A 26331-nucleotide genomic window follows, 5' to 3' on the forward strand; every position below is an offset into this window, starting at 1 on the left:
GGATGCCGTCGGAAAAGTGAAAAAAAATGTTTTTCCATATGCTGCTTTATTTATTTAATATATAATATCGAGAGAGAGAGAAAACAACAGCTAAAGGACAGTGACAATCGCCAGGAACAAAAAGTCAGACACACAGTGACACTAAAAACATCGTCAGACTAAGTGATCATGTTTGTATTGCGGCTTCCATTAGAGCCACCAAAAATAAATAAAAAAATAAAACAAGGTCACTTAGGCTGTGCCAAAAGTCCCATTATCTATGATTAACATGCACACAGGCAAAAAAAAAAAAAAAAAAAGCCATAAAGTACCGTGTACTAGTCTGAGTGTCACTCATTAGTACTTCCTGTAATGTTTGAAAAAAATAGTCAACGCAATCGGTTGGACACGTCGATCAAAACAAGACACACGAGATGTCTGAAGGACAAAAAGGCGCCTTTTGCGTTGCTTTAAAACAAAGCCTTTAAATTGTTTGGCTGGTACGCGAGCCTCGAAAATTTCCTCGGCTTTATTTTAGCGCCATAATGGAGGCAAAATTGCCTCTCGCTGCTCTCATTGAGGAGGATTTTTGTGATGGCGCTTTTATGAGCAAACAGCTCTCGCACGCAATACATCACACGTATTAGCAAACAAGTGTTTTGCATGCGAAGGTTTCGGGGCAGGTCCACCGATATTCGAGATCGTTCTAAATATGATCTTCTTCTTACATAGTAGTGATAGACCATCTGCCTTTTTAATAACTTTCAAGGCCAATAAATTAAAAGATGATTTATTTTGGCTTGCTGCAGCAAACATTTGCTGGTGGCCCTGCGTGCAGAAGCAGATTGTCCCGCCCACAGCACCATCTGATTGGTTCCTTGTGCAGAGGGTAGCAGCCAATCCGCAGTAAGCTGCCTGTTTGCTTTTTCACCTCGAGTCACACGGTGATAAAACAGAGCAACTAAGTGATTTGAGCTAAAGCGAAAGCATCTCTTCTTTTGTAATAACATGAAAATAAGCAAACATGAGCGCTTGTGCAAAGCGTCCAGGCGGCAATCTTACAGACAATGAAAGTGACAGGTTGGGGATTTGAAAGCGTCTGTTCTCTGAATTCGGAAACACATCAAACAACTCTCAGAAGAGCGCTAGCAAACATTAGCAGTTATGCTAGTCGGCCATTATTCCAAACCACTGAAGTGATGAAGGGGTATGTGCGTTTTTTTGTGTGTTTCAAAGGCGAGTCTTGGCGGCGGATTAGACTCGTGGGTTTCACGCAACTCAACGCTTTGATTTGATTTGCCTTTCTTCCACACTCAAGGTGACTGCAGCATTGTGTTATTGATAAAGAACACACACACAAAACACTCACACGCCTCTTGTTTTAGGAAGTTTAACAATAAATCTCCGCATCATCATCAACATTCACTGAGAAACTCTGACGACATTCTTTTCCGTAATGCCATCTAAAACAGGGGTGGGCAAACTTTTGGATCGATGGGCCACAATGCGTTCCAAAATTTGACAGAGGGCAGATGGATGGAGTCTTTTGGTCACGTCACCTCATCGGAGAAAAAAAAACAAAACATTTAATTTTAAATGAAAATGAACAAAATATCTGTCTTTGACACACGAAAAAATAAAATTCATTTAATTTTTTTTTTTAATTCGGCGGGCCGGATTAAAACGTTTAACGGGCCGCATGTGGCCCCCGGGCCGCAGTTTGACCACGCCTGATCTAAAAAATTCTTCCCGCTAAATTGTAGTTCGAAACATGAACCGTACATGTTTTTATAATAACAGTTGGAGTCATTATTTCCAACAGGAAATGAAAACAACTTGGAAGTCAACCAGCTTGGCCGGTCGAGGACCTTTCGCCAAAGAGGCCAATTTCATTTTTGGCATTCAGCGACATGAAAAAAAATCCTCTTTTTATTTTCAATCCCGCAGGGTCCTTCTCATTATCAGCCTTTGGGTCTCCCGCGGCGCGCCCGTCTGCTTCTTTGATACGACCACCTGCCTGCGCTTGTTGTGGCGTGCTTGGCCATAACTCTCACAGCACCAAAGCGTCGTCAGAACACAAGATGCAACCTCGCCCACCAGCGAGAAGGAGGAGTGGGAGGAGAAGTCTCCCGAGCGCCGAATGGTCAAAGAATAACGCGGTCGTTGGCGACCTTGCCTCCTTGTTACCGAGATGAAGGAAGGAGGAAGACTTGTATGGAAAAAAAAAAAAAAAAAAGACAAGGTAAGTCTATTCATCTTTTTGCATCATTCTCCTAAGAGTGTCCGCAGGCGGCGGCTATGATCAGGTGTTGGCCCTAACGACGCCGAGCGAAGGAATCGTCTCGACACAACCGTGTCTGCGTCTCGGAATTTGCGAGTCCAAAAACGACCGGCGCAGGTATAATGGCGGGCAATTTGGAGGAGGATGAGGTCGCCGCTCGTGATGAAATAGTCATCAGGGATATAGACTGCACTTGCCGTCAAAAATAACCCAGTCTTGTCCTGTCCTGTCCTGTCTTACATTTCTTTACATCGTAGCTGTCCTGCAAGCGTTTTCTTTTTTTTTTTTTTCAAAAACTTCATTTCGACTTTATCAAAACACGACCTCAGTTCTCATCTCCGCTTGGAGCTTACGCAACAAGGCCTCAGTTTGACCCTTTCATCGCGTCCTGTGCCGATTTCTCCCCCGACAATACTTGAAAGGTTGTCGGCGTCAAGACGGAAAAATCCCTCGGCAGCCTTCACCCTTGGCAACTCGTCTTCGGAGATCACAATGACAACTTTGTGGCGCTTTGCAGTACGGGCCATTCCAGGACACGTCCAAAATCAGATCATGAAACGAGATCTCAGGAATGAAAAGTGTCAAGCCGGTTGCCGTCGTGTGCAAAGCAACATGAATTGATCTTTAGCAGCCGCCTGCGCTTGGAAATATGACGATTATCGCCCGTTTTTCTCGGGCAATTGCAAACAAACAAATTTATTACAATGACAAATCAGCCCTCAAATCTTGAAGTCGTTTTTTCCCCGCATTTTAATGAGGACAATCAGCGCGTGATTTACGAGGCGCGCAAACATAAACAACTTCTCTGTGAGAGATATCGCAATCCAAACAAGCCCGTGCGCTGCATAATTACACAAATTTCTCACAGCGCGTCAAGCTTGCAGATTTGGGGGCGAAAAAATACGTTCTCAGGAACTTTTATGGAATGGTGACTGCGTCATAGTGTGAGAGCTGTTCCTAATTTTTTGACTACCTTATGTAGCAAAAAACTCCAAAATAAACACAGAGTACCTTGCAATCGAAACGGAATCTCTCATTTATTTAGTTTTTCAATTGTGCCGCACGTGTACCTAATTTTATTTCTGATGAGCTCACCGGCAAAAAAAAAAAAATCAGATTATTGTCCATGTTTTGACCAGAGGTCTTTGTGATACAGCGAGAGGAGAGGAGGAGCATCCGCCCACTCCCCCCCCCCAACACACACACACGGTCAACCTCGTCCACGCATCCAAAGAGTGAGTTAGAGTAAACGCGCGCACGGCAGAAGGCGGACGCCTCCTTCAGCTCTGCACCGGCTGCCAACCGAAGGAGGGAAATGAAAGAGCCGACGCGTCGTCTTCTCTTCCAGATGTTTTAACAGGGCGCGATTTTAAAGAAGGCGGGAAAACAAAAGTGTTTGATGGGGGAGAGGCGAGCGAGCTTTGTTGGCGCACGGCAGAGAGCTTTACGCGGAGGAGGGGAGCGCAACTGCCGCTCCAACTGCTGCTCCGCCGCCGGGGCGCACGCACACCAGCTCGGCGGGACACGTCGCCCGTTCGTCCGCGTGGGAAACTCGCAGAATATGCGGCCGTCTCCAGACGACAGCGTGATGCATGAGCCGGGGATCGGATTTGGATTGCTGATGAGAACTCACAGGTAGGTCGTTTGATATTTGAGTCGGTTAGATCATTTTTTTTGGGGGGGGGGGTGTTCATTTTTGCAAATGCATGCAATGTATCCATCATGATGATGGGGAGAATGTACTGGTTGCTCGTCCACAACTTCCACCTGCGCATCGCATTCACACTTCTTTTGTGTGTGTGTGTGGGGGGGGGGGGGCGAGAAAGAAGAAGAAAGCAAAAGACGGAGATGCTGAATCGGGTGACAAGGAGATCAAAATATGTCTGCTATTGGGTTGCACTGGCTTGTTTTGGTCAGAGTCGGGAGATTATTTATTTCTGCCAGTTGACAGAGGGACAACGAGAAACACAACCGCACGGTGGATGACAAAATTGACGTTTAACCCCCCCCCATAAAAAAAAAAATCCCCTCTCCTTGCTCTCTTGACCCTGTGACATGCACGCAGGGCCAACAACGAGGCACTCAAAAAAGCGAGCACAACAGCGGACTTTGTGAAGTGAAATTTTCAGGTCTAGTCATAACTATCTGACGGCTCTGCTGCATGCGCCACACGCACAGATCTGCGACACCGACTGACCGAGTGCAATTCGGTGACTTGGTGACAAAGTGCGGCATCGACGAGAGAAATCACAAGCATTGTTTTTACTTTATTTTCGAGTGCACTTTTTTGCGCCTATTTCCACCCACCCCCACGGTTCGCAACGGGCGGGGTGAACATTGGGGCCCCCGGCAACCGGTCTAACGGGTATAAACGACGTGGCCCGGTCGACCGTCGAGTCGGCATTCTACAAAGGCCCCAAAACAAACGTCAGACATAATGAGAGTCGACAAAACACGCTGTCCATTGTGTTGCCTCAATCAATCGGCCGTGACGACAGGTCAGCCTCGACGGCGGCCGGCTGGCGGAAGGCAGCCTGTTATATTGACAGCGAGCTCCCGCTGAATTATTCAACATTTCCATTTCCACCAGAGGATTTACACATCAAGGGACACTTCAAATCATCCGACGGGAGGGCTTGCATGCAGGCGGTGGTCTTTTGTTCTATCAAGGTGCAGGGGGGGGGGCTGGCGACGACGTGGTTTCATTCCCAAAAATGGATTGCGAGCGTTTCCAAAGGTTGCGATATAATAAAACGCGGCTATTTGCAGGTGATCAGGGATGAGCCCTCGGGGAAACGGCGTAACTGATGCACTTGCAGCCGCTTATTGAACGGGACAAATATTCAAGAGACAAAAACAAAATGAGTCGCGCTGTCGTTCAAAACAATAAATCGAGCGCAAAATATGATTTCATAACACTTGTGTCGCATTTTAAACTCGTCTTGTGAACGTGACTTGTAAAAATGGACTTCCAATAACAACCCGGGCTAAACTTGGCTCCTCTGTAATATAAAAACATGTTTGTAGCTCAGGCGAGATCCATTACTTCAACATACTTCCTTGACACCAATTATTACTTTCCTATTAGCCAGGGCTTTGAGTTTCTTCGACTGATACAGGTTTTTAAAACAAAATGAGTAAGTGAATTTTTGGCTCGTGAACTGTTAATTGACGTTTTTTTTTTTTTTGGTTGGGGGGGAGGAGGTCTCACTTCCGCCATCGACTGATGGCACTTCCGTGTGCTCGGATGACGAATGCGCCCGGAATTTGCATCCTCCACCCAGAGGCCTGGCACACGGCCATCAATAACCAGCAGACGTCGGCTTTCATTATGCGGCGCGCCGGCCGTCGTCGCATTCAAAATTAAATCACAGAGAGATGAATTTGCCGGCGTCGAGCGCGATGGAGTGGCTTGATAAACATGGCCGACAGATAAGGCGCATTGGTATTCAGGTGTGCGGCGTCATGCCAGCCGCAGGGAACCCCCCCCTGCTGATAATACTCGACTGGGCTGGGGGTGGGAGGGGGGGGGGGGTCATAGGGTGAGAAATGATTGGCGGTTGGCTGACGAAGGCAGACAGCAGGGAGCTGACTGAGAGTCTGATGGGACTCAAGTGCAGTGACACATCGCGTAAGCGCGTCTCGGCTCGATCCTTGACGCAAATTATTATAACTATTAAATTGAGAAAAAAAAAATGCTAACTAAGACCAGCAGGTGGCAGCATTGGGTCTCTTTTGGATGAGCTAAAAAAAAAATTGTCACTTTAAATCTACTAGAAAGAGTGTCACAAAAAGAGAGAACTGATGAGAGATTATTTAAATTTAGAAGTTGAAGCAATGCTGTACACACACACACACACACACACACACTACTGAATACTACTACTACTACTTAAATGAAATCAATATTTAGCAAAGGGCCAATTTTGGTCCACAAAATTTTGGGATTTTTATTCCAATGCCTCCAAGTGGAGAGTCACCGTGCCGATGCATTCTTGCAGTTGCGCTCGCTTTGGAAGCCGTTTGTTATTCCGCCCGTAACACATCCACCCACCCTAGTCTGTTTACTCACAGTCGCAGGCTCAAAACGCTCACGAGTAAATGCAAAGGAAAAAAACATCCGCAGTCAGTTTGCTGGCACGGCATTGGTGACAATTAATTTGAGAGGGTGGGGCACGTTTGCTGAACCTTTTGGGAAAATGTCAGCGTGACGAGGAGAGATGAAAGGACAGCACTGTTCAAAAATGAATTTCACAACAATTTTCAAAACCAAGTCCGTCAGTTTCGCCCCCCGACCTCATTTATCTTTCTATAATATTTTGCATTTACAGTAATGTTTTGATCATGAATCTTCCCTTTATTAAAACTATTTTTCACGTTCCTATCGCTCCAGTTTTGCATGAATCAGTCCCGCTTCGAAGAAGTTTAATTACACGGCAATGTTCAAACCACAGATTACTGGATGTGACAACAAGCTCGTATTTCTAATTTGGCAGAGGGCTATGATTAATTCATGCGTCTATTCGGGATCATTAATAATTTAGTGGATTTTCATCAATATAACGACGGGGTCACGGGGTCATGTGGCGTCGTCATTACGACTGAATGGATGAATCCATGCTTACAACATGGGTGCAATCCGTTTTGTGGCAAAACCATCTAGTTTTCGGATGAAATGCCTTTAGAACATAATTTAAGACCTAAACGGGCCGCAGGAGGAATGAAATACAAATCATGGCAGTTTTGCACGCACTAACAAGGAATTTTGAAGGAATTATTACAAAAACAGAAGGAAGCATATACCTAACTTTTTGTAAAATAAATAAATTAATTAATTAATTAAAAAAAATATGAAAAAAAAAAAGAGAAAATTCTTGTTCAGGCCCGATTTGGAGTAGTTGAGCGTATAAAACAAGATCGTGAGCTTCCATGCCGGGGTCAGCGGCCGTTTTGGACCGGTGAAGCGGCACAATCCCAAGCGGACAGCAAGGACGGACGGGATCCATTTTTATTTCGCTACTGGCGCATCATGGCATCCACTTTTCGCGGAGAATTGCATGAGTGTGCATCCCCGGAGCTATCTGCGGACCTGTGAGAGCGCTCGAACTGCAAAGTCAGGAGGGAAGAGCAACGGGGAGGAGTCCTGAGAGCTTATTTGGTTGGTTGCGGCTGTTTTTCAGGGAAACTGCAAGCGTGGGAATTGTGTTTTATTCATGGAGGTGAGGAGGGGAAAAGGAAAGACGAATGTTGCTTGCGATTATTCTGCACCAAAATACTTCATAGAGTATTAATTACCCCACAGTGGTTTTTTTTTTATTATTTTTTTTGAACTGCTACTACTCGCTATAATCAATTTATACGATTCAACTACCACTATCTGGAAAAATGGTCTACTTGGTCTAGGATCTTTCTGATGCCTACACAATCCTTCAAAAAAAAAAAAAAAAAAAAAAACATTCTATAGTGCGCTGGTGTCAAACTCAAGGCCCGGGAGCCAGAACTGGCCCGCGACCTCACTTCATGTGGCCCGTGACGGGTAAATCATGTATGTCGACTTCCTGTTTCTACAGAAATCAATTGCGTCATGCAAATGCGATTTCTCTTTCTTGCTTGTTGGTGAAACTGTCTAAGAAAAGTGTACCGTAAATGATTGCCGACTAATAAGACTTATTTGCTCCCAAACATTAGTCACAGGCAGTAACACTGACGAGAGTTGTTTGTTCTCTTGTTGACTCATTAAGCACGTCGAAAAAAAACCCCGCAGCGCCACACGATTGGGGTCGAGACCCCCCGTGAATTCATCTGCATTTCTATTTCCGACGCGCATTCATCAGATGAAGGTCAAAGGTCACGTTTCAGAATGGGAAGGCTGAGGGTCAAAGGGGTCGATCGGGACGGCTGCGTGGAAACATGTTTTGATGTTTGGAGCGCGTCAGCGTGTTTTCGACGCCATGTTTGTCATCCGACTGAGGATCGTTAACCCGCTGGCAGCAACCTGACCGTCGTGGCGAGCGTCCAGAATGAAAATGAAAGGGCTCGCAGCATCTGACATAATAAAGACAACACGTAGCATGAACGGCAATTCCCAAGCACTATTCGAACCAATTAAACAAGATTTTTTTCTTTTTTTTTCTCTTCAGCAATGCATCCCAATCGAAACAATAATGTGCTCGTAATCATCATGGAGGTTAACAATGAAACGGAGAAAAAGTGACAACTACCACTCAGCACGACTGCTAAAATGTTCATGATAGTTAAAAAAAAACAAAAAAAAAAAAAAACTGTTTGACATCGCAACGGCAATCGCGACCTGTCAAGTTCGTCCATCACGACAACCCGAACTCTCCGAAAGGTCGACTTGAGACAAACTCTAAAGACTCCTCCTTCCTCTCCATTACCGTCTCTTTCCCCTGCAGATCCCCCGAGTGCTGAATGCCGCTAACGTCTCGAGTGCACGTCAAGGAATCGCCGATCATTAAAAGCCTTTTGCCCATTTGTTGCGATGGAGAACCTGAGCGAGCTCCAGAATCCTTTGTTGGACAAAAATAGCAAGCACATGGTCAACGGTTACGGAGGAGACATCCCCAACAACCAGTACCAGGAGAACATTCTCAACTATTTTAGTGGGGAAAGCGGCGGCGACGGCGGCGGCGGCGGCGGGAAGCCGAGCAACGTGGTGAGCGGCGGGGTGGGCTACAATAGCAACGGCAAGATGAAGTCGCAGCAGCTCTTGGACGCCACTTCGCTACATTTGGCCGTGGAGGCCTTCTACAGGCCCAACTTCATCTTGTACAAGGAGGACAATGGCAGCATCAAGGCCAAGGAATACAAAAGCGAGTGCTGCGAGACCACCTTCACGGAGAAGAAGGCCAAGGAGACGTCCAACTCCACCGGAGGGGACGCGGCCGGCTCGGAGGAACCGCAGGCGAAGGTGCCGGAGGATGGGGAGCATGTCAAAATCCAGACGGTGTCGTACGAGGTGGAGGAGGAAGAGTACGTCGAGTATGAGGTAAGGCCGTGACCAACAGCTTCGAAAAAAATAACGATATCCACGCTTTGAATGCGGGATGTAGCAAAGCAGCCCCAGAACGGAACTGAGACAAAATTGACATCTGATCCACATTTGTGAATTCTGGCGCAACGTAAACCGGGCAAATCCTTTTTGAATCCACATTTTAAGATATTGATCTGATCAGTCAAGTTTTATCTGCAAATTGCTGATATTCCCTTAGCGCGAGTAATCAGGCACCATTTTAGTATGAACAAGAATTCTTCCTCACCACAAATCCCGCCAGATCTACTGTACGGATCTTGTTATCCATTTCCCACAGCTGTAAATTCCCAACACGATAAATTTCAGCCATCGGGTTATGAAGTGAAAACGCCGCATCGGCCAAACTGTTTTGGCACAGCCGATGTGTGCAAAAACACTCCAAAGGATTTAGGGGATCGCCACGTGGGGATTGGGTTGCCAGTTTGACCGGTTGTCCTGCAAAGCGACAATCATGCTGATATGGGGGGAAAAAAAAACAAAAACGGAGAGAATATCGTCAAAATCAAAGCAGCTAATGAAAACAGAACAGACCCATGAGAGAGAAAAAAAGAGATATTTATTTAGCTTATTTTCTGAACTATAGAGCGCCCCTAGTGGTGAAATAAAAATCCACAAAAAAGTCGCACCAAGATATTAGCCGCATGCTTCAAAATCTAGGAAAAAAATTCAAATACTTCGATGTGATGAGTCCATCGTTTCACCCCGAGCGGCAAATAGTCGACAACCAATTAAAAGCTGCTAACAAATGCGTGGAAACGCGTTTAATGGCAACGTCAGCATAATAAAGCGATCAAAGATTGCGGTTCGACAAGCTTGTTATCGACTGGAGCTTCACGCCCCGAGTGTGCGCCCGCTTGCCCGCTTGATCCTCACGCCTCCCCTCCATTCAAATTATCCGCCAGTTTCACCTGAATACAAAACAGCGCCGGAGCCGCATTTGGATTTGACGGCCATCTGTTCCGCCACCCCGATGCATGAAATCTGCATTTATCAGAGTATTTGGTATTTGCGCGATGCGGCGAGCATGTGGTCATGCCGCTCAGGCGCAATTTCAATACACATTCGTTTCCGATTTCTTCAATGTCGTTTTTAGAGAAAACCATGTGTAAAAATCAATAAAGCTGAGTTTGGCAATCGCTCGGCAAGGGCTATCCATATTCACGAGGGGAGGAAAAAAAAAAGGCGCTTATGCCTTCATTAAATCTAAAATGTGGTCACGCCTCAGTTCAGTGCACACATATTGTTGGCCCTCCGAAGGGCCGGCGGCGGCGGAGTCATAAATCGTCATGAAATCTTCCACAGGTATCCTTTCTCTCATTTAGCAGTAAACGACAATAACGATCGCATCATTTCAATGCGATCGTAAGCGCCGGCGTGAGCGATTGATTTGACCACTGGCTGTCCTCCGCTAACGGATGATATTTATCCCGACGCACGCCGCGTCTCACCCGCCAATAAAAAACAGAAGTGTCCCTTGGTGACTCCGGGAATGTAATGGCCTTGTGTCAAAATATACGACCGCAGTTAATCCGAGCGAGCAGACGTTTGCCTTGAAATAGGATACGGTGGAATAAATAAATAAAAAATAAAAAAAAACACAACCATTAGTCTTAACCACGAAATCTAAAAAAAATAAAAAATATGGAGCGTAACTCTGCTTGATGCTCTCTGGCTGGCGATTTACTGACCAGGCAGTCATCGTGAACATACAGGAGCTCGATGAAATTCTATCTTGTGGAATCTTAGGTCTTTCCAGAAAGCAAAAAAAAAAAAAACAGCAAATAGGTGAAGTTGCGACGAGAGGATAGCAAAAGACGAACTCGGCACAAAAAGAGAGCACAAGTCTGAAATTGGCTCACCCCTGCCCTCAAATTATTCCACTTTAAAACCTCAGCAATGCCTGCTTGTTGTCATGGCGACAGGCCAGATTTTAAGCCAAGACACATATGGTGGGGAAATGGCTGTCGATGTCAGACTGATGATGGAAACTCGCTTTGGTTGTCATGGCAATAAATTGATGGAACAAGGATTGGTTTCATCCACAGATGAAGTGGTTCTGATCCATGTGCCGGCAACTGTTGATATCCGAGACGATGACAGGAATCAGAGATTCTCGGTCCGTTTACAAGCATCCTGTTATAATCGACATCCATCCCGGTTCAGTCATTTGCTAACTTTCTATGAGGCTCCTGAGTTTGTTTGTTTTTTTTTAGCTAAAACGAATGTCATTCTTGACGACTATATCCGTCATTGGCAGTGAATGAGTATTAAATACTAAATTGATCAAATGAAAAATGAAGAGAGACCATTGGCCAAAATGTGTTGAGTTTGACTGCAAACATGATTTATGGAAAAAAAAAAAAATCACTCCTGCAGCCGTCTCATTTGCATTTATTGTCATCATCACCCATTGATCAGATTTGGACTGGCTGGACAATCATCGGTGCTATCAACTCCCTCCCAGACGGCCGCGTGCAACAAATCATGTGCCGCGCGGCGAAATGTTTAATTCAAAAGCCGATACGGTTGCTTTTGCAATCAGCGGAGAGCAAAATTCCCCGCAGGCCTTTGCTTTTGTTTTTTTTACGCCACCGAATGCCGCTAATTATATCCTCCCCATTACGGGCGATAGGCAGCGTCTAATCACATTTTGGCAAATTACACTTACTCGCTCGGCTCAGTCATTTGGGCTGCGCTATGATCTCTCAACAAGATGTGTTTGTTGTTGCCATTTTGTGTTTTTGACTGTGCGCAGCGCGGCGTGTTGATTGCATCGTACATAAAAATGTGAACACAGCAGGTTTCACTAATATGTTTTTTTTCTTAATAGCAACTCACTGGTATCATGCTCGCTTTCATTTTCAAGACGCAAACTTGTCATTTATTATTTGGCAAGATAACCAGGAGAAGCAAGATTATTTGTACTTTTTTCCCCCGTGTTTCCGGACCACAATGTTCCGCCGGTGCTTATCATGAACTCATTTTCTGCTATTGACGGCTAAAGACGTCAAAGATAAATTTTTTTGTACTCGGCCGGTAGAGAAAGGGTTAAAAGCGACTCACGGTGGGGCGCTATTAACGCTATGAAGTCCACATTTTTGGAAGCCAAACTTGGTAACTCCTCATGCACTTCAAACGAACTGTCGACGGTTCTTGTGGGTGGGGAGGGAATAATTTGTGTGCTCGTCGTGGCGACTCGTGCTGAAATCGTTCATGGCTGATTGTGTTTTTGTTGACTGAGTCTACCTAAATCCCGAGGCAGTTCCACTTCCTGGCCTTTAAATTCCTCCGCACCGGTGAGAATTTTCCCAATACGGGTGGCAATGAATGTGCAAGCGTGCCTCGTACATCAAGACCGAGCTCGTATGTCCCGTCTCAAGGACTTTTATTAGCAGTGCGGTGAAGCCACTCCCCTTTGGGAAGTGGCCTGTCACAGCGCCTTCGAATTATTAAGTCTTAAGACAAGCACCCGGCTCACCTCTGGGGCCTTGGGCTCCTGCATGGACATAAATGAACCATCTGGAGCAGGTGGGGCGACGCACAAGGCCAATGCGTGGATGTCGGCCGGTGGGTGTGATGCATAAGCGGAACATGCGACGCCATTTGTGGAGCTGTGATGACTCAACGGCGTCAGTTCTCGCGAGGACGAGCCGCACGCAGGTTATGCTCAAATTTCGACTCGGCTGCATATTTAATCAATGGCTAAATCATCCTGCATGGCAATTTCTCATTAACGTTGCTCTTTCATTCAGCCACAAAATTGAATTCCTGTTGGCGGCCAAGTCGTTAGTTTCTTTCGTTTCGACTCCGGCGCGTGCGATGCAATTCATTTGTGTAATTTCTAACGCCGGCTTTTTGAGTTATAAGACAATTTAAAAGCCGGTGCTTGTTTCTGTGGCGCGCTTTAATTGCATTCCGATTTTTCTGTGTCTTTTCATTTACACCGCGATGCCTGCAGGCACTTTTTTTTTTTTTTTTTTTGGTGGCGCTCCACCCAACAACTACAGAACCGAACTAGTGATAGACCGATTGCCGATTGCCGATATTTGGCATGAGCCTTTTTTTTTTTTAACTTTCAAGGCCAATACATTATAAACTGGTTAATTTTGGTTCGCTGCAGCACACCTCTCTCTCTCTCTCTCTCTCTCTCTGCTGTGCTGGTGGCCCTGCCTGCAGAAGGAGATTGTCCGACCCACAGCACCATCTGATTGGTTCCTTGTGCAGTGGGTAGCAGTAAATCAGCACTAAGCTGCCCGTTTGCTTTTTCCACCTCGATGGCAGATGTGCTCAAGTGCCACCATGACATACAATGGATATGTAAAACTGAAAAACCAAAAACCGGCCAACCTCTTATGCACAACTGTCTCCGGAGAAAGCATCCATTAGCTCTTTGTTACCTGTCAGGCAATTGCCTCACGTTGACAGGATTTACGCCCTGAGTGATTCATCTGAGCACAGCCGTCAGCCGCCTGCGTAGAACTATCGCTGCGCTCGCTCGCCGGTTAAACATCTGGCCTGGCTCCACTTAAGAGGCAGACTTTGAATGGAAGGGTTGTTCTTTTGCAGCCGCTGGTAATTGGCCCACGGGAAGGCTTGGCGGAGGGATCAGTGGCCAGTTGTGCCCAGAGCTCCGCAAACATTCGCGAGATGCCTCCGATAATGCAATTGCAGTCCAAATCTTTATGCCGGTTTATGGAACGCAACATCACAAATATCCCAGCATGCCTCATTTTTTTTTGTTCTCATCATTGAGGCTAAGTTCCCGTACATGTTGGTTTACCTCGACAGGGTTGCAATTTTGTTCAGTTTTGTTCTCCAATCACCTTTTAGTAATAACACGCTTATTACTGTTTCCTAAGATCTATTTTGGGGAGTCCATTAATCCGGCGTTTACGCGACCATTAGTGGGGCAGGTGGGCAAAACTTGACCGCCCACGCGCTAATCCCGACATCAATCAAGGAAGCGGGCCGTGCTATTACAATGTAATTGCTTCACTCCCACCAAGTATGGACGGGCGACGCAAAGACGTTGAGGACGATAAGCTTTGAATACCAAGCGTTGGGCGGCGACTCACTTGGTTTATTCCTCTCAATGCAAAATGCGACAAAAAAAAAAAAAAAGCATCTGAAACTCCCCGGCAAGATGAAGTTCACGGCGCCATTAACCTGCATGACAACTGAAAAGTCAGTGTGGCGATTGGACGGAAATATCCGTTGATTCGTTTTTAAGCCTTGGAGGCAAAATGTCCTCCGAACCAATTAGAGCATCTGCGTCACAATTGTTGCGCTTGCTTTTTTATCTCAAAGACAAATCCCTCCGTGGCGAGAGGACATGAAATAAATATGCACATTTATTAGACGGAGCGCAGAAAACATGGCATGATGAATGGTGATAAAGGGATGACGTTGCCTCATATTGCTCAAAAGAAAGAAATCTTAAGGATGCCACACTCCGTCGTGGTTTTGAATTCTCTTTCTGGTATAAAAATTCATCATTAAACCTGTTTTTGTTTTTTTTTCTCATTTATTTCTCATGTTCGCCCCCTTGTGCTGGATCATCCTTCAAACGGGATGATGTGCGCAGGCTGCGGCTTAATGTGGCCTTAATCTCTGATGTCTTTTCATTACGCAACACGTCTTGGCAAATGTGTATTGATATATGCGGAGGGCCCACAAAAAAAAAAAAAAATTCAGAGAGAGCTTCATTCAAAGTGTACATCCGAGCGTGACGTCTTTTGTCGTTCGCAACTCCATCTCCCAAAACTAACGGCGCCCGACAAAAAGTCCATGAATTCCGTTGTCGGAAGGCATATTCTTTCCGCTCCCACTCCAACTTGGAGTTGCCACGGCGCCATTCTTACAAGGATCGAGTGTCTGGTCAGCGATCGCAACCTCGAAAAGTGTGCGAGCTGATGAGCACACTTGTTAGCGAACGGCACAAAGGAGCAGCAAACAAAAGCGGAAACAATGACTCGAGCCGGCGTCTATTCAGCCGACGGCGCCGTCGCAGCGAGCCAACGAGGATAAGCGAGTAAAACGTGCTGTTTAAGTTTCAAACGGAGCAACCAACAGGTTTCTCGTTCATGAAACGACAGCGCTACCTTTGACGTGTACGATACACAATACCGAACGATTTCAATTTCGTTTTCGAGCGTCACGGGAATTCGCCGATTTTGAGAGGGCCTTCCCGTCTCACATGAGCCACCGCTCCGCCCGCGAGCTGGCAGGAGTGGCTTTCGTTACTATGACGACTGGCGGAGGCCGCGACTTGATTGAACCAAGCTGCTTGGCTTTCTCGGCTTTGACGCAATTGTGTGTTGTCGACAACTTGAACTTTGCCCCCGAAGCTGACACCGTCAACTCAAAACCTGTATATAGCGCTCCTCATTTCTTCAATGGTTGCCGATTTTATCGACTAGATTTTATCGACTAGAACATCATATTTGCCTGGCAGAATATGGACGAGGGAAATCTCGGTGGATCAAAAAATAAATTAATATTCCTGAGTAGACCAGAACTCGTGAAGGATATAAAACACAGCAAATAAAAAGAGTAGCTCACTGGCAGTCGCGGGAAGTCAAGGTACCAGGTGGGCTCGGTCCTAGTTGACGCTGATCCTCGTCCACGAGAAAGTGCCTGTGAAGGGAAAACAGGAAGTTGTAAAAGTCAGCAAAAGGTTTCCCAAAGTCCAGTTTTTCATGATCGCAAATTTCAAAGCATTTTGACATTTTATTTTTTGTGTGTGTCCTGTACAGACAGACTGCTCTAGTGACAGCGAGAGCGAGGACAATTTCATCGTGGTGCCTCCGCGGGACCACCTGGGCTTGGCCATCTTCTCGATGCTCTGCTGCTTCTGGCCTCTAGGAATCGCGGCATTTTACTTCTCGCAAGGGGTAAGAAGCACAAATCGCCGTTCAAAACGCATTATTTGGACTACCGTGTTCAAATCGGCCCCACCCCTTGAAAAAGGTGTGGGCAAACTACGGCCTGGGGGCCAAATGCGGCCCGTTCAACGTTTTAATCCGGCCCGCTAAACTTGAAAAAAATTCAATGAATAAACCTTGTTAATGTTTTATTTTGGGACATATTCAAATCTTTATGCGACATAATCACACGGTGGCGGACTGAAATCAATCACCATCAACGCTCGGTGTGGCGTGCAATCACACGGTCAAGTATGAAAAAATAACAATCACTCTCAAAGCTACGGTCGTGTGTTTGTTGGGCGCCATGGTGTCCTTTGAAAGGCGCTACATAAATCGAAGATATAATTATTATTCTGCACGGCACACACTCATGTATGTGGCCTTGTGAATCCCGAGGCTGGAACATGAGACATCGTGAAACACCAGAAAGGGAAAATCCAAGCAACGAATGAAGCTAATGTACAAAAAAAGACAATAATAATAAAAAAAAGTAAAAAAATAATAATTTAATAATAATAATAATAAATATCTAAAATAATAATAATAAATAATAATAATAGCAAATATATTGAATAAATAAAAAAATAAAAAATAATAATAATAAAATAAATAATAACAAAATAAATAATAATAATATAAAAAATTAGGTCCTATGTCGGCAATTATTTACCATTGATGATTTTCAATCGATTCGATTTTTTCCCCATGTCAAAACAAAAAAACAAAAAAGTGTAAAATACAGAGAATAGTTTACATGAATACTTTACACGGGCAGTGCTCATTTCTTTCATCTGACAAAGAGCAGATTCACCACGGGTCCTAATCAATACCCGTCGCTCATTTGCTCAATCAATATTTTAAAGGCAGCGTGTGTCTTGACATTAAAAGGAGCTGTGAATTTTCATAAAGAGTCAGTGCATTGAAGTGGAAGTCGGCGGCGAGATGAAGGCACTCCGTGAGTTATCTTGTCAGCGGCTAATTCCATCCTTCCCGGCTAATTATGTGGAAGTGACGGCTGTGTTTTAGAATATGGACTCTCCCTCGACGCCGAGGTGCAGTCCAGAGGAGTCGACTTCATTTTTACAGCTTGATAACACACTTGGCTGCTCCTCATTCTTCGGCCAAAAAGAAAACTCATGAATTCTGCATTCGAATACACAGCTCGAGATATTCTTACTCCGTCAGAGCAAGAATCCCGCTGATTTATCTTCCCTCCAAAAATGACAAGACATCTTTCGACCAACTTTCTAGTCATCTCCAAACCTCGTGGGGATTCTTAAAGAATGAAACTTACTTATTGGGTTTGAAAGATCACAGTAAAAGAAATAAAGGTCAAAGTCAGAACGAGAACATGTCGCCACACCGCTGATTTCTCCCAATCCTGACGGGTTGCCAAAGCAAGAAGCCGGTTCATTTTGAAGAACCTTAATGGTTCTAAAGCCGGGGTGGGCAAACTTTTGGATTGGTGGGCCACAATGGGTTCGAAAATTTGACAGAGGGCCCGGACCAGGAGCAAATGGACGAAGGGTTTTGGTAACCTCACCAGATCAGAGAAAAAAAAATACATTTAATTTGAAATGAAAATGAAAAAAAGCATGACAACAAAATATCTGTGTTTGACACATGAGTATTTAGAAATTTTTTTGCGGGCCGGATTATAACATTTAACGGGCCACATGTGGCCCCCAGTCCATAGTTTGCCCACACCTGTCCTAAAGGATGTGCAATCCAAGATGGTTGATTAGTCCACCTTGTCGCCATGTTGCCGGCCACCACTGTCCAAGTTTCAAGGATTTTTCTGAACGAGAGCATTGTCCAAATGCCGCCGCAAGAACCCCGTCGACTTAGAACGTCGTCAACGCAATTGCAACATTTCATTCCGATCATTTGCCGCACGTTGGCCTTGAGTGCGTTCCGCATCCAGCTCACACCCTCCAAACATTCTCGGCGAGGACAAAAAAAAAAAGACAAGTTAGCGAGCGTAAATGAGATTTGCAAACGGCAGATCGATGACCGTCTTTGTCTCATCGGAAGGTCGCCGAACACGGAGCGCAAAATAAAATTTAAAAAAAAAACGCAAAGCCAGAATATGTAAACCTTAATGGTGGAAATGCGGCGTCGAGCATTTGATTATCGAGTGGAAGTGACTGCCATTATTGCCACTAATGTTGTGACTGTGTGTTGTTTGGAGACGCTGATGAGTGTTGCGAGTCGCAGAGATCTCGCTCGTGATTATGCAAATGAACACCCCGCACTTACGCACCCCCCCCCATTAAGTTGTCTTACATTAGCCTAACGACAAGAGATGAAAATAAATGAGATCATTCATTTCAAAGAGTAAGTACATCATCCTCTCTGCAATAAAACATCTCCAGACTGATTTAAACGAAGACGACGACGGTCACAACTGCTCACGAAGCTGCAATAATATAACTAATAAGAATATTTATTTATACTAATAATATTTGCCGGACTATAAACCGCTACTTTTTTTTTAGATTATGAAGCACGTGACTAATATCAGGGTGCGGCTTTTCTGTGGATTTTTCTTTCACCACCAGGGGCGCTCTAGAGTTCAGAAAATACACAAAATAAATCTTGATTTTTAAAAAAAAAATTTCTTTTGGGTTTGTTGTCGCGTTAAAAGGCACTTTTTAACAATCTGTTTATGTACCTTGATGTGCATTCACAGTACAAAATTGTTCTGGACAACATAGAAAACTACGGAGGCTGATAGCCTGGTGTGGCTTGTATATCATTTTTTTGTTTGTTTTTTGCGGAGGATAAAGAATATATGTTTTCTGCTCTGTCTAAATTCATTCATTATGTGTTAGCAATAAGCTAGCGGACTTAAAGGCGAAGCTATGTGGTTGTTTCTTGGTATTATGTTTAGTTTTAGTTTTTTATTGCATTTTCAAAGTCAGAAGAGAACTCGGAGAGAAACCACAACTACGATTTGGGACACCGTGAAAAGGAGACGGATACGGCTGTTCTACATTGTTTGTTTGTTTGTTTGCGCTTTGTTAGCGGTCAAACGGCTCATTTTTCACATTTGTCAACTTGTTATTCCTGGCTTGCCCGTAACGCGAGGTTGTCAATGCCTGTCGCTGCGTTTTCAAACGATGTTAAATTTGCCATTTATCATCTGACGTCGTCTATTAGCACAACCCGCAGTCCTTGACATTTCCCGACTAATTGCCGCCAACGAGCTTCTTCTGGCTTCATCTGTCAAGAGTCGCGTCCTCCAACTCTCATCAACACTCGTGCTGAATCAACAGCCCGCTTGCGTCAATATTAAAACCTTTTTTTTTTTTTTTTTGGGCTCTTTCTTCCAGACCACCAAGGCCGTGCACAAAGGCGACTTCCCGCTGGCGAACATCGCCTCCCGACGTGCTCTGTTCCTGGCCGCCCTCTCCATCACGATCGGCACCGGCGTCTACGTGGGGGTGGTGGTGGCGCTCATCGCCTACCTTTCCAAACCCGGACACATTTAGCCGATGCTCGTATCTGCCGGGGGAAGAGACAAGAGCGGCCCGAAGATTGCATATTTAGAGGACTGTTCTTTGGTGGCTGTACAGTTTTCCCCCGCCACCCTCATTTTCTTTTCCCTGAAGATTCCCCGTCAGCCAGAATTAGCACAGCCACAAGAAAGGGGGGGCAGGCTGTAATGCGCGTCTCGAGGAATGGATGTTTTTCCTCAAAGGTGGCCTCATTTGCATCATATTGAGGTTATCCTCCGTTGAACTGGTTGTCTTCGAGAATCAGCGCGAAAACTTGAAGAACCACCAAGCACATCTTTGCTGTCATTTGAGCCGTCCTGGATCCGAAAAGAACTTCCAAGAAACACCCGGACTGACAACAGCATCATTTCGAACGCATTAAACATCTCGTAGCAAGTCGGCCCTTGTGTCAAAGGTCGTGCAACCGCCAGATGTTTGCCTACAAATGTGCTTCGTTTTCTGTTTTGATACCTTGTTCAACGGCCCGTGGCTGTGGCGTGAGTTGCCAAGCGTCTCGGATAAAAAAAATAAACAAATAAAATAATTAGCCCAACAACTATTCTGTGCCCTCTCAACCACATTACTCGAATCAAATGAGTGCAATATCTCATATCTCAATGTTGCTAAAAGTCAAGTAAATGATTTGCCCTTTGCGGACCACATAAAATGAGGACGTGGGCCAGATCAGGCCCCCGGGCCTTGAGTTTGACACCTATGAGATAAACCAACTTTGACATATTCCAGTTCTCGCACAAGGGCTATGATTTAGACGCACTAAATCTGCCGTGTAAGCAAGACCATTGAATTTTTCACTCCCCTTTTTTCTGCACTGGAACTCAAAACACATTTTTTCAAAGTATTCCGTGCCACCTGTCCTCGCTCTCTCGCTTGCGAAGGTCTACGAATAACAGCCAAGGTGTGCTTGCTTCAAGCAGTTTATTTTTTTTTGTTGTTCTGTAAAAATGGCAATTCTAAAATCGGACTAGCCGCTAACATGTATAAAAAATAAAAAAAAGTTTACAAATCTGCAATATATTTGAAACAATTTTTTTTTTTCCTCTTCCGAGATTTGGCACATCTCCAGATTTTGACCACGAAATGTTTCCAGTTGTCTCCAAAAAGTTGTGTATCAGAAAAAAAAAAAAATAATACTTGAAGCCAAGAAGCAAGTTTGGCAGTCTGTGGAGGTCATAAATCAGGCAGAAACGTGTACGCGCTCTGACAGCGTCAGATTGAGTGGGCGATCAATTTGGCGTGTTCTGCCAGCAGACGCCCATAGCATGAGTGATCGATTTTTTTTTTTTTGGGTGTGGGGGGGGGGGAGATTTATTTATTTATTTTTTTTAAAAGCTTAAATTAAAATTGATCATGCTGTAAACGGGGGCAGGCAAGTTAACCCGCATCCTTCTATTCAAGAGACAAGCAAAAAGTGGCGAAAAAAAAGAAAAACGTATATTTAAAAAAAAAATAATAATAATCTGATTAATTAGCCATGTGACTTTATTTTTAATTGCAAGTTCAAACCGCGAGAGCACAAAAGATGACATTCTGCTTAGCTCCCTTGCATCCGTCATCGCTGACATTTATGGAGCACAATTAGCTCCGTGTAATGGCCTCTTTTTTTTTTTTTTTTCCCCCCTCCTTCTCCTCCAAGGGATTGTGTACTCTCCGGAGCGTGGCCCTAAAATAGCACAAGCACACATTCATTTCAATAATAGGCCGATAGGAAACGATCCGCTCAAGAAGTCAGCGGCGTCCACCAGGGAACGCTTGGAAGCAACGTGCTGGTTTGAACGCTCCCCGGTGTAAACTTGGCGACAGTTGATTTCAGAACCTTGAGGTGCACTTTGAGTTGCCGGTTCATATATTGTACGCGTTTAACCGAGTGGTGGCCGCATACGGCCTGCGCCATTTTTGAATTTCGCCCACAGGGCAATTCAATTTCGAAGAGTCCATGAAACTTAAAAAAAAAAAAATGAATCGGACATCATCAGAGGATGAACCACCACGTCCAAGGAAAAAAAACTAAGTGGCCAAATTAATCAATTATCAAAAAATAATGAGTGACAAAATGTGACAAAAAAATGCCCCCGCCCCCCCAAAAAAAATTGTTTAAGACTTTTTTATTTATTTTTTTTAATTTATTTTCTCATTCAATTATTGCTTAATTCATTCACTGTCAATAATAAAAATAAAAAAATAAAAGGGAGCCCACAGTCTATTTATGAAATTAAGAATTGATTATTATTTGAACAGTAAAATAAACTACAATTTGATATTACTATTACTCATAATTTTTTTTTTTTCCACTTCATGGAAGAATGAGACCTGTGCGTCCGTTTTAATGATCAAATATGGCCCTTGAGTACAACGGTTTGCTCAATCCTACTTTCACCTCACAGCCATTGACCACTTGCTTTGTGTTGTGCCGTTTTGACAACCTGCTTTTGTGCAATGAGTGGATGTGTGTGTGTGTGCGTGTGTAGGCAACGTGTACATAAAAAACAAAAAAGACATGTTGAAATGTAACGAGAAATAAAGGGCAAAGGGAAGGGCCTTTCTCACCCCCAAAAAAATAAATAAATAAATAAATCTGCAAGTGTGTTTCTTGTGGATTCCACGCAACTCAGTCATTGAGATGCATGCGGCGTTCGGAGAACGACAACGAGCACTGACTCACCGAGTGTGGGCGGGTTTGCTCAACACGAGCTTAGGCACACGCGCAGCTCACTCCACCATGTGTACATACAGGCAAGCTAACAACAATCCCCTCCGGAAGCGACACGACGAAGACGCTTGTGAGGGTGGGAGGAGGAGTGGGGGGGTGCGAATGGGGGAGGCCAGTGAGTCACTCAACGGTGTTTTTGTCGGAGATGCTCAACAATCCAGTTTTTGGCGAAAGCAAATCTCGAGGCAGCTTTATATCAATGCCTTTTTGTGGCAGTCAACAAAAAGCCGGGCGCTGGATCATGTTGCGACGGAGATAAATAGCGGCTGAACAACGCTGAGTGACCTTCCGCGAGATGGCGGTCGATATGCGGAAGACAACGCCGCGACTGTTTGGCCTTTGAATCAAAGGAAGACATGAGCGCTAACGATGAGCAAGTGGCTTGGGGGGTCGGAGACCTTTAGAAGCGTGCGGTGGGTTTGGGGGGGGGGTGCAATGATCTCTTGGTTGTAAATAGCGGTGGCAAGCGTGAGGAACAACAGCGAGGAGGAGGAGGAGGAAGAACGCTTTCCGAGTGAGCTGTCCATGAAAAAGGACAGAGAGCGAAACATGATGACTCCCCCCCCCCCCCCCCCCCATCATCATCCCAAGCAGCAGCCGCAGCGCTAGCAGCGGAGCATGACCGACTATGAGCTAACATGAATATTCCCTGCGAGTGTGATCATTTCTCTTTCAACTTTCGTACTCGTCCCGCCCACTTCTAACTCTCAGCTCTCATTTTCGCCCAGACACGCTCTGATCTCCCTCCCGCCTGCTTCATCTTGGGCGTCTTCTACGGCATGGGGTAACGAGTACATTTCAAATGGAGCGTGTCCAAAAAGTTTGTGGGGATCACGCATTGCTTCAGCTTGAAGAAAGACAAAATATACTAATATATATATATATATATATATATATATATTTAAATATATATTTATTTATTTATATATATATATATATATATATATATGTTTGTTAATTTATGTTATTTTTTTTAATATATATATATATATTTAAATATATATATATATAGATAAATATATATATATATATTAGTGCTGTCAAGCGATTTTCGTAACTAATTAATTGCAAAAATTCCATAATTAATTGCGATTAATCGCATGTTTTCTACTACTATTTTTGGTGAAGCTATTTTTTTTTTTCATAATATCTCATACTTAATGTAAAATCGCCAAAATAAAATAAATGAAAGCGATAGTCAAACCCTGATTTTCCCACCTGTAAGCTAGAAAACTGAGTCCGACGAGTTCACGTTTGTCATTTCCAGCCATTTAACCGTAACGGTAGTTTACGTCGCCCATATGGGTTCTGGTTCGACACGGCTTGAACTCCAACCGGCACTGTATCTGTATTTACAAGTGGAAAAGCGGTAATACCGACTTGGGAACTTTTTCTACATCAAACACACCCAACAAAGTGTTGCTGTTGTGTCCTTTTCTGGCCGCACGTAAAAGGTGCTCACGACCAGCAATTCCGTGGTCCGCCGACCGTAAAATCAGACGGACTTCAGCCAGCTTTCAGCGACCCATTCCACAGGAGCCCTTCGCACGCGCACACACACACACAGGGCATAGCTGCAACAATCAGATGCTTCAAATGGAATTGCAATTGTAGGCGAAAAAGGCCAACAGCACTCTGGCAGGCACCCAGGTGGACACTGCCTCTCTGCCCGATCGCTTCTCGAGCTGGCCTGGCTCCTGAGAGCGCGAATGAGCCAGAGAGAGAATTGTTTGGAAGCTTAAGAAAATGAAAATGGATTTTTTTTTTTTGGGGTGCTTGCTTTTGTGTTGCAGTTGATCCTAAACTAAAAGACAAATACAAGTCGGAGAACAAGACAAACTAATGAGTCCATTTGTGGAAAATCTCATCCCCAGAGTACGTTACGATATTTTCTTTTTTTTTACTTAGTACACAGAAAGCTGCGCAGAAGTCCTAAGATATCATCGATAATGTATACTTGCACCACGTGATCATGAGCGGGAAGCTTCCTCTCTTAAATCTCAATGGAAGCCTAATTGGCATGGCTAATGCTTGCGTCCGTCTCTGTCCGAAGCACAAAGTCCGATAACGCACGGCCGTGATTAAAAAGAAAAACATCATCGAAGTCATAAAATCGAGCGCAAATAAAATAGTGTGCTCTCACGGTCGTGTAGCGAGTGCAAAAACGGGGCTTGATTCTTTAAACCGGTGTTTCGCAACCTTTAATGAGCCAAGGGAAATATCTGTCGATGAAAAATATCACGGCGCACCGCCAAGAGAAGCGGCAGTAAAACAGGCCAAAAATCTTCCTTCGCAGGGTGAAGGTCAAAAGATGAGTTGCAGATTTAGAAGTCCCCCCCCTCATTGGTTAACTTGGCTAATCAATAGAAGGAGTCAATAATTTACATTTAGCGCAATTGAGTGAGTGAAATAGCCACAAGGACGGACGATTATCTACGTTCAAACAAGTTAAAAAAAGAAGAAAAAAAAATCGAATCACATCACTGCACAGTTCCCAGGAGGGACACAAAGAGTCATTGATGCTCGCAATCTCTCGGCCAAGTTGACTTCTTCCGAGGACACACACACACACACACACACACACACACACATTGCGCAGTCCGCGGAACGAGAAGAGCAGCAAACATGATCTGGTCAAATCAAAAGCAAAGACGTGGAATAAAAAAAAAGAAAAAGAAAAAAATGCGCTGCATTAATATAAAGTGCGTCGGCCGAGTTTGACGAGAGAAAAGCAAACAGCGATGGGAGAGAGTCTGCAGATTACATCGGAAAGTTATTCTGACCCTCGGTCGCCTCGGAAAGCGCGAACACGGTCAAACACGGCGCTGTGTTAGCTTTGGGCTAAAAATAACGCGCCCGCACGGATGTCGCCACAATGCGACGCTCGCTCGGATCGTTTCGGCAAATAAAACCCTTTTGGCCTCGGCCCACTTGGAGTGGACGTCATTCAAAATCAATAATTCCGACTAAATACCTCGACAGTCAGTCGAGTACAATTTAGCATAGCGCAAAGTAGTCTTTGGTGACAAATCTTAATCTGGAAGTGACGAAGACCAGGAAGACTCATTTTTTAATGTTCTTGAGATTTTTTGCAAATCTCATTCTCAGTTGACCACAAAGTTCTGTTGGGATCAACGGTTGAACGGCAACAACCGCGCCCGCTGGTCTTCAAGCCTCCTATTAATGTTCAATTACCAAATGGTGCTAAACGGCGCTATTTAATGGCGGCGAAGGTGCCATCCCCGCCGAGAACGCCGCTGCCAAACACCTTCTGCCGTTGTAAATTGAGCGCTCGCTGACGCCCCGGAGAGGTTTTGGGTGATGAGCTCATTTTTCATTCTCGCTCCATGCACTCAGCACTTTTTTTCCTAAATGGCCTTTGCGCACGACGGGGCGCTCGCCGCCATCGAAGAGGGATTCCGCCGAGAGCTGAAAGTAAAAGATTGGATCCCGGGTTGAGTCTGCCAGACGACGAAGGCGCACGCACACACGGAAATTCAGGTAAAGATTCGTCATGCGGCCCACTAATGAAGCGGCTCCCTGCGAGCAGCCGAAGCGGCAGCATTTCGATCTTTCTCCGCTAATTAACACCTCGACCACCATCGTGCGGCTGCTAATTTGGCACAAATGCATTCGCACAGCTAGCCGCATTTTCGCCCCCCCCCCTCTACCCAGCGCAATCAAAGCGATAATTGTGTTTTTGATAATTGAAACAAATGACAAGCTGTAAGGCAGGTGCGCGCTGAATTGTTGTTGTTTTTAATGATCTCAGTGGTTTGCTTGCCTTTTTTTGTAAATTGCCAATCATCCGAGAACAACGGGAGTGAGCGGCTAACGTGAAGGGGGGAGTGCAATTTAACGGG

The 26331-nt window shown here is 44.8% G+C and overlaps 1 protein-coding gene across 1 annotated transcript; it reads left to right on the plus strand.

Moving 5' to 3' along the window:
• The first annotated feature begins 3491 nt into the window (after positions 1-3491).
• Positions 3492-22318, plus strand: syndig1l (synapse differentiation inducing 1-like). The gene is made up of 4 exons (XM_088286450.1): positions 3492-3895; positions 8677-9269; positions 16070-16207; positions 19576-22318. The coding sequence occupies exons 2-4, from the start codon at positions 8763-8765 to the stop codon at positions 19732-19734; spliced, it is 804 nt and encodes a 267-aa protein (XP_088142576.1). The 5' UTR covers positions 3492-3895; positions 8677-8762; the 3' UTR covers positions 19735-22318.
• The last annotated feature ends 4013 nt before the right edge of the window (positions 22319-26331 follow it).

This window comes from Idiotropiscis lumnitzeri, chromosome 21 (assembly GCF_059441095.1).
Source record: "Idiotropiscis lumnitzeri isolate Australia: NSW breed Sydney's pygmy pipehorse chromosome 21, RoL_Ilum_1.0, whole genome shotgun sequence".
NCBI classification, from domain to species: domain Eukaryota; kingdom Metazoa; phylum Chordata; class Actinopteri; order Syngnathiformes; family Syngnathidae; genus Idiotropiscis; species Idiotropiscis lumnitzeri.

What these genes read in the sequence shown, in the direction of transcription:
- syndig1l (XM_088286450.1), top strand. Translation starts at nt 8,763, where the DNA reads ATGGAGAACCTGAGCGAGCTCCAGAATCCTTTGTTGGACAAAAATAGC. An exon ending in AAGAGTACGTCGAGTATGAG is followed by an intron (nt 9,270 to 16,069) that starts GTAAGGCCGTGA and finishes TGTCCTGTACAG; the next exon opens with ACAGACTGCTCTAGTGACAG. An exon ending in CATTTTACTTCTCGCAAGGG is followed by an intron (nt 16,208 to 19,575) that starts GTAAGAAGCACA and finishes TCTTTCTTCCAG; the next exon opens with ACCACCAAGGCCGTGCACAA.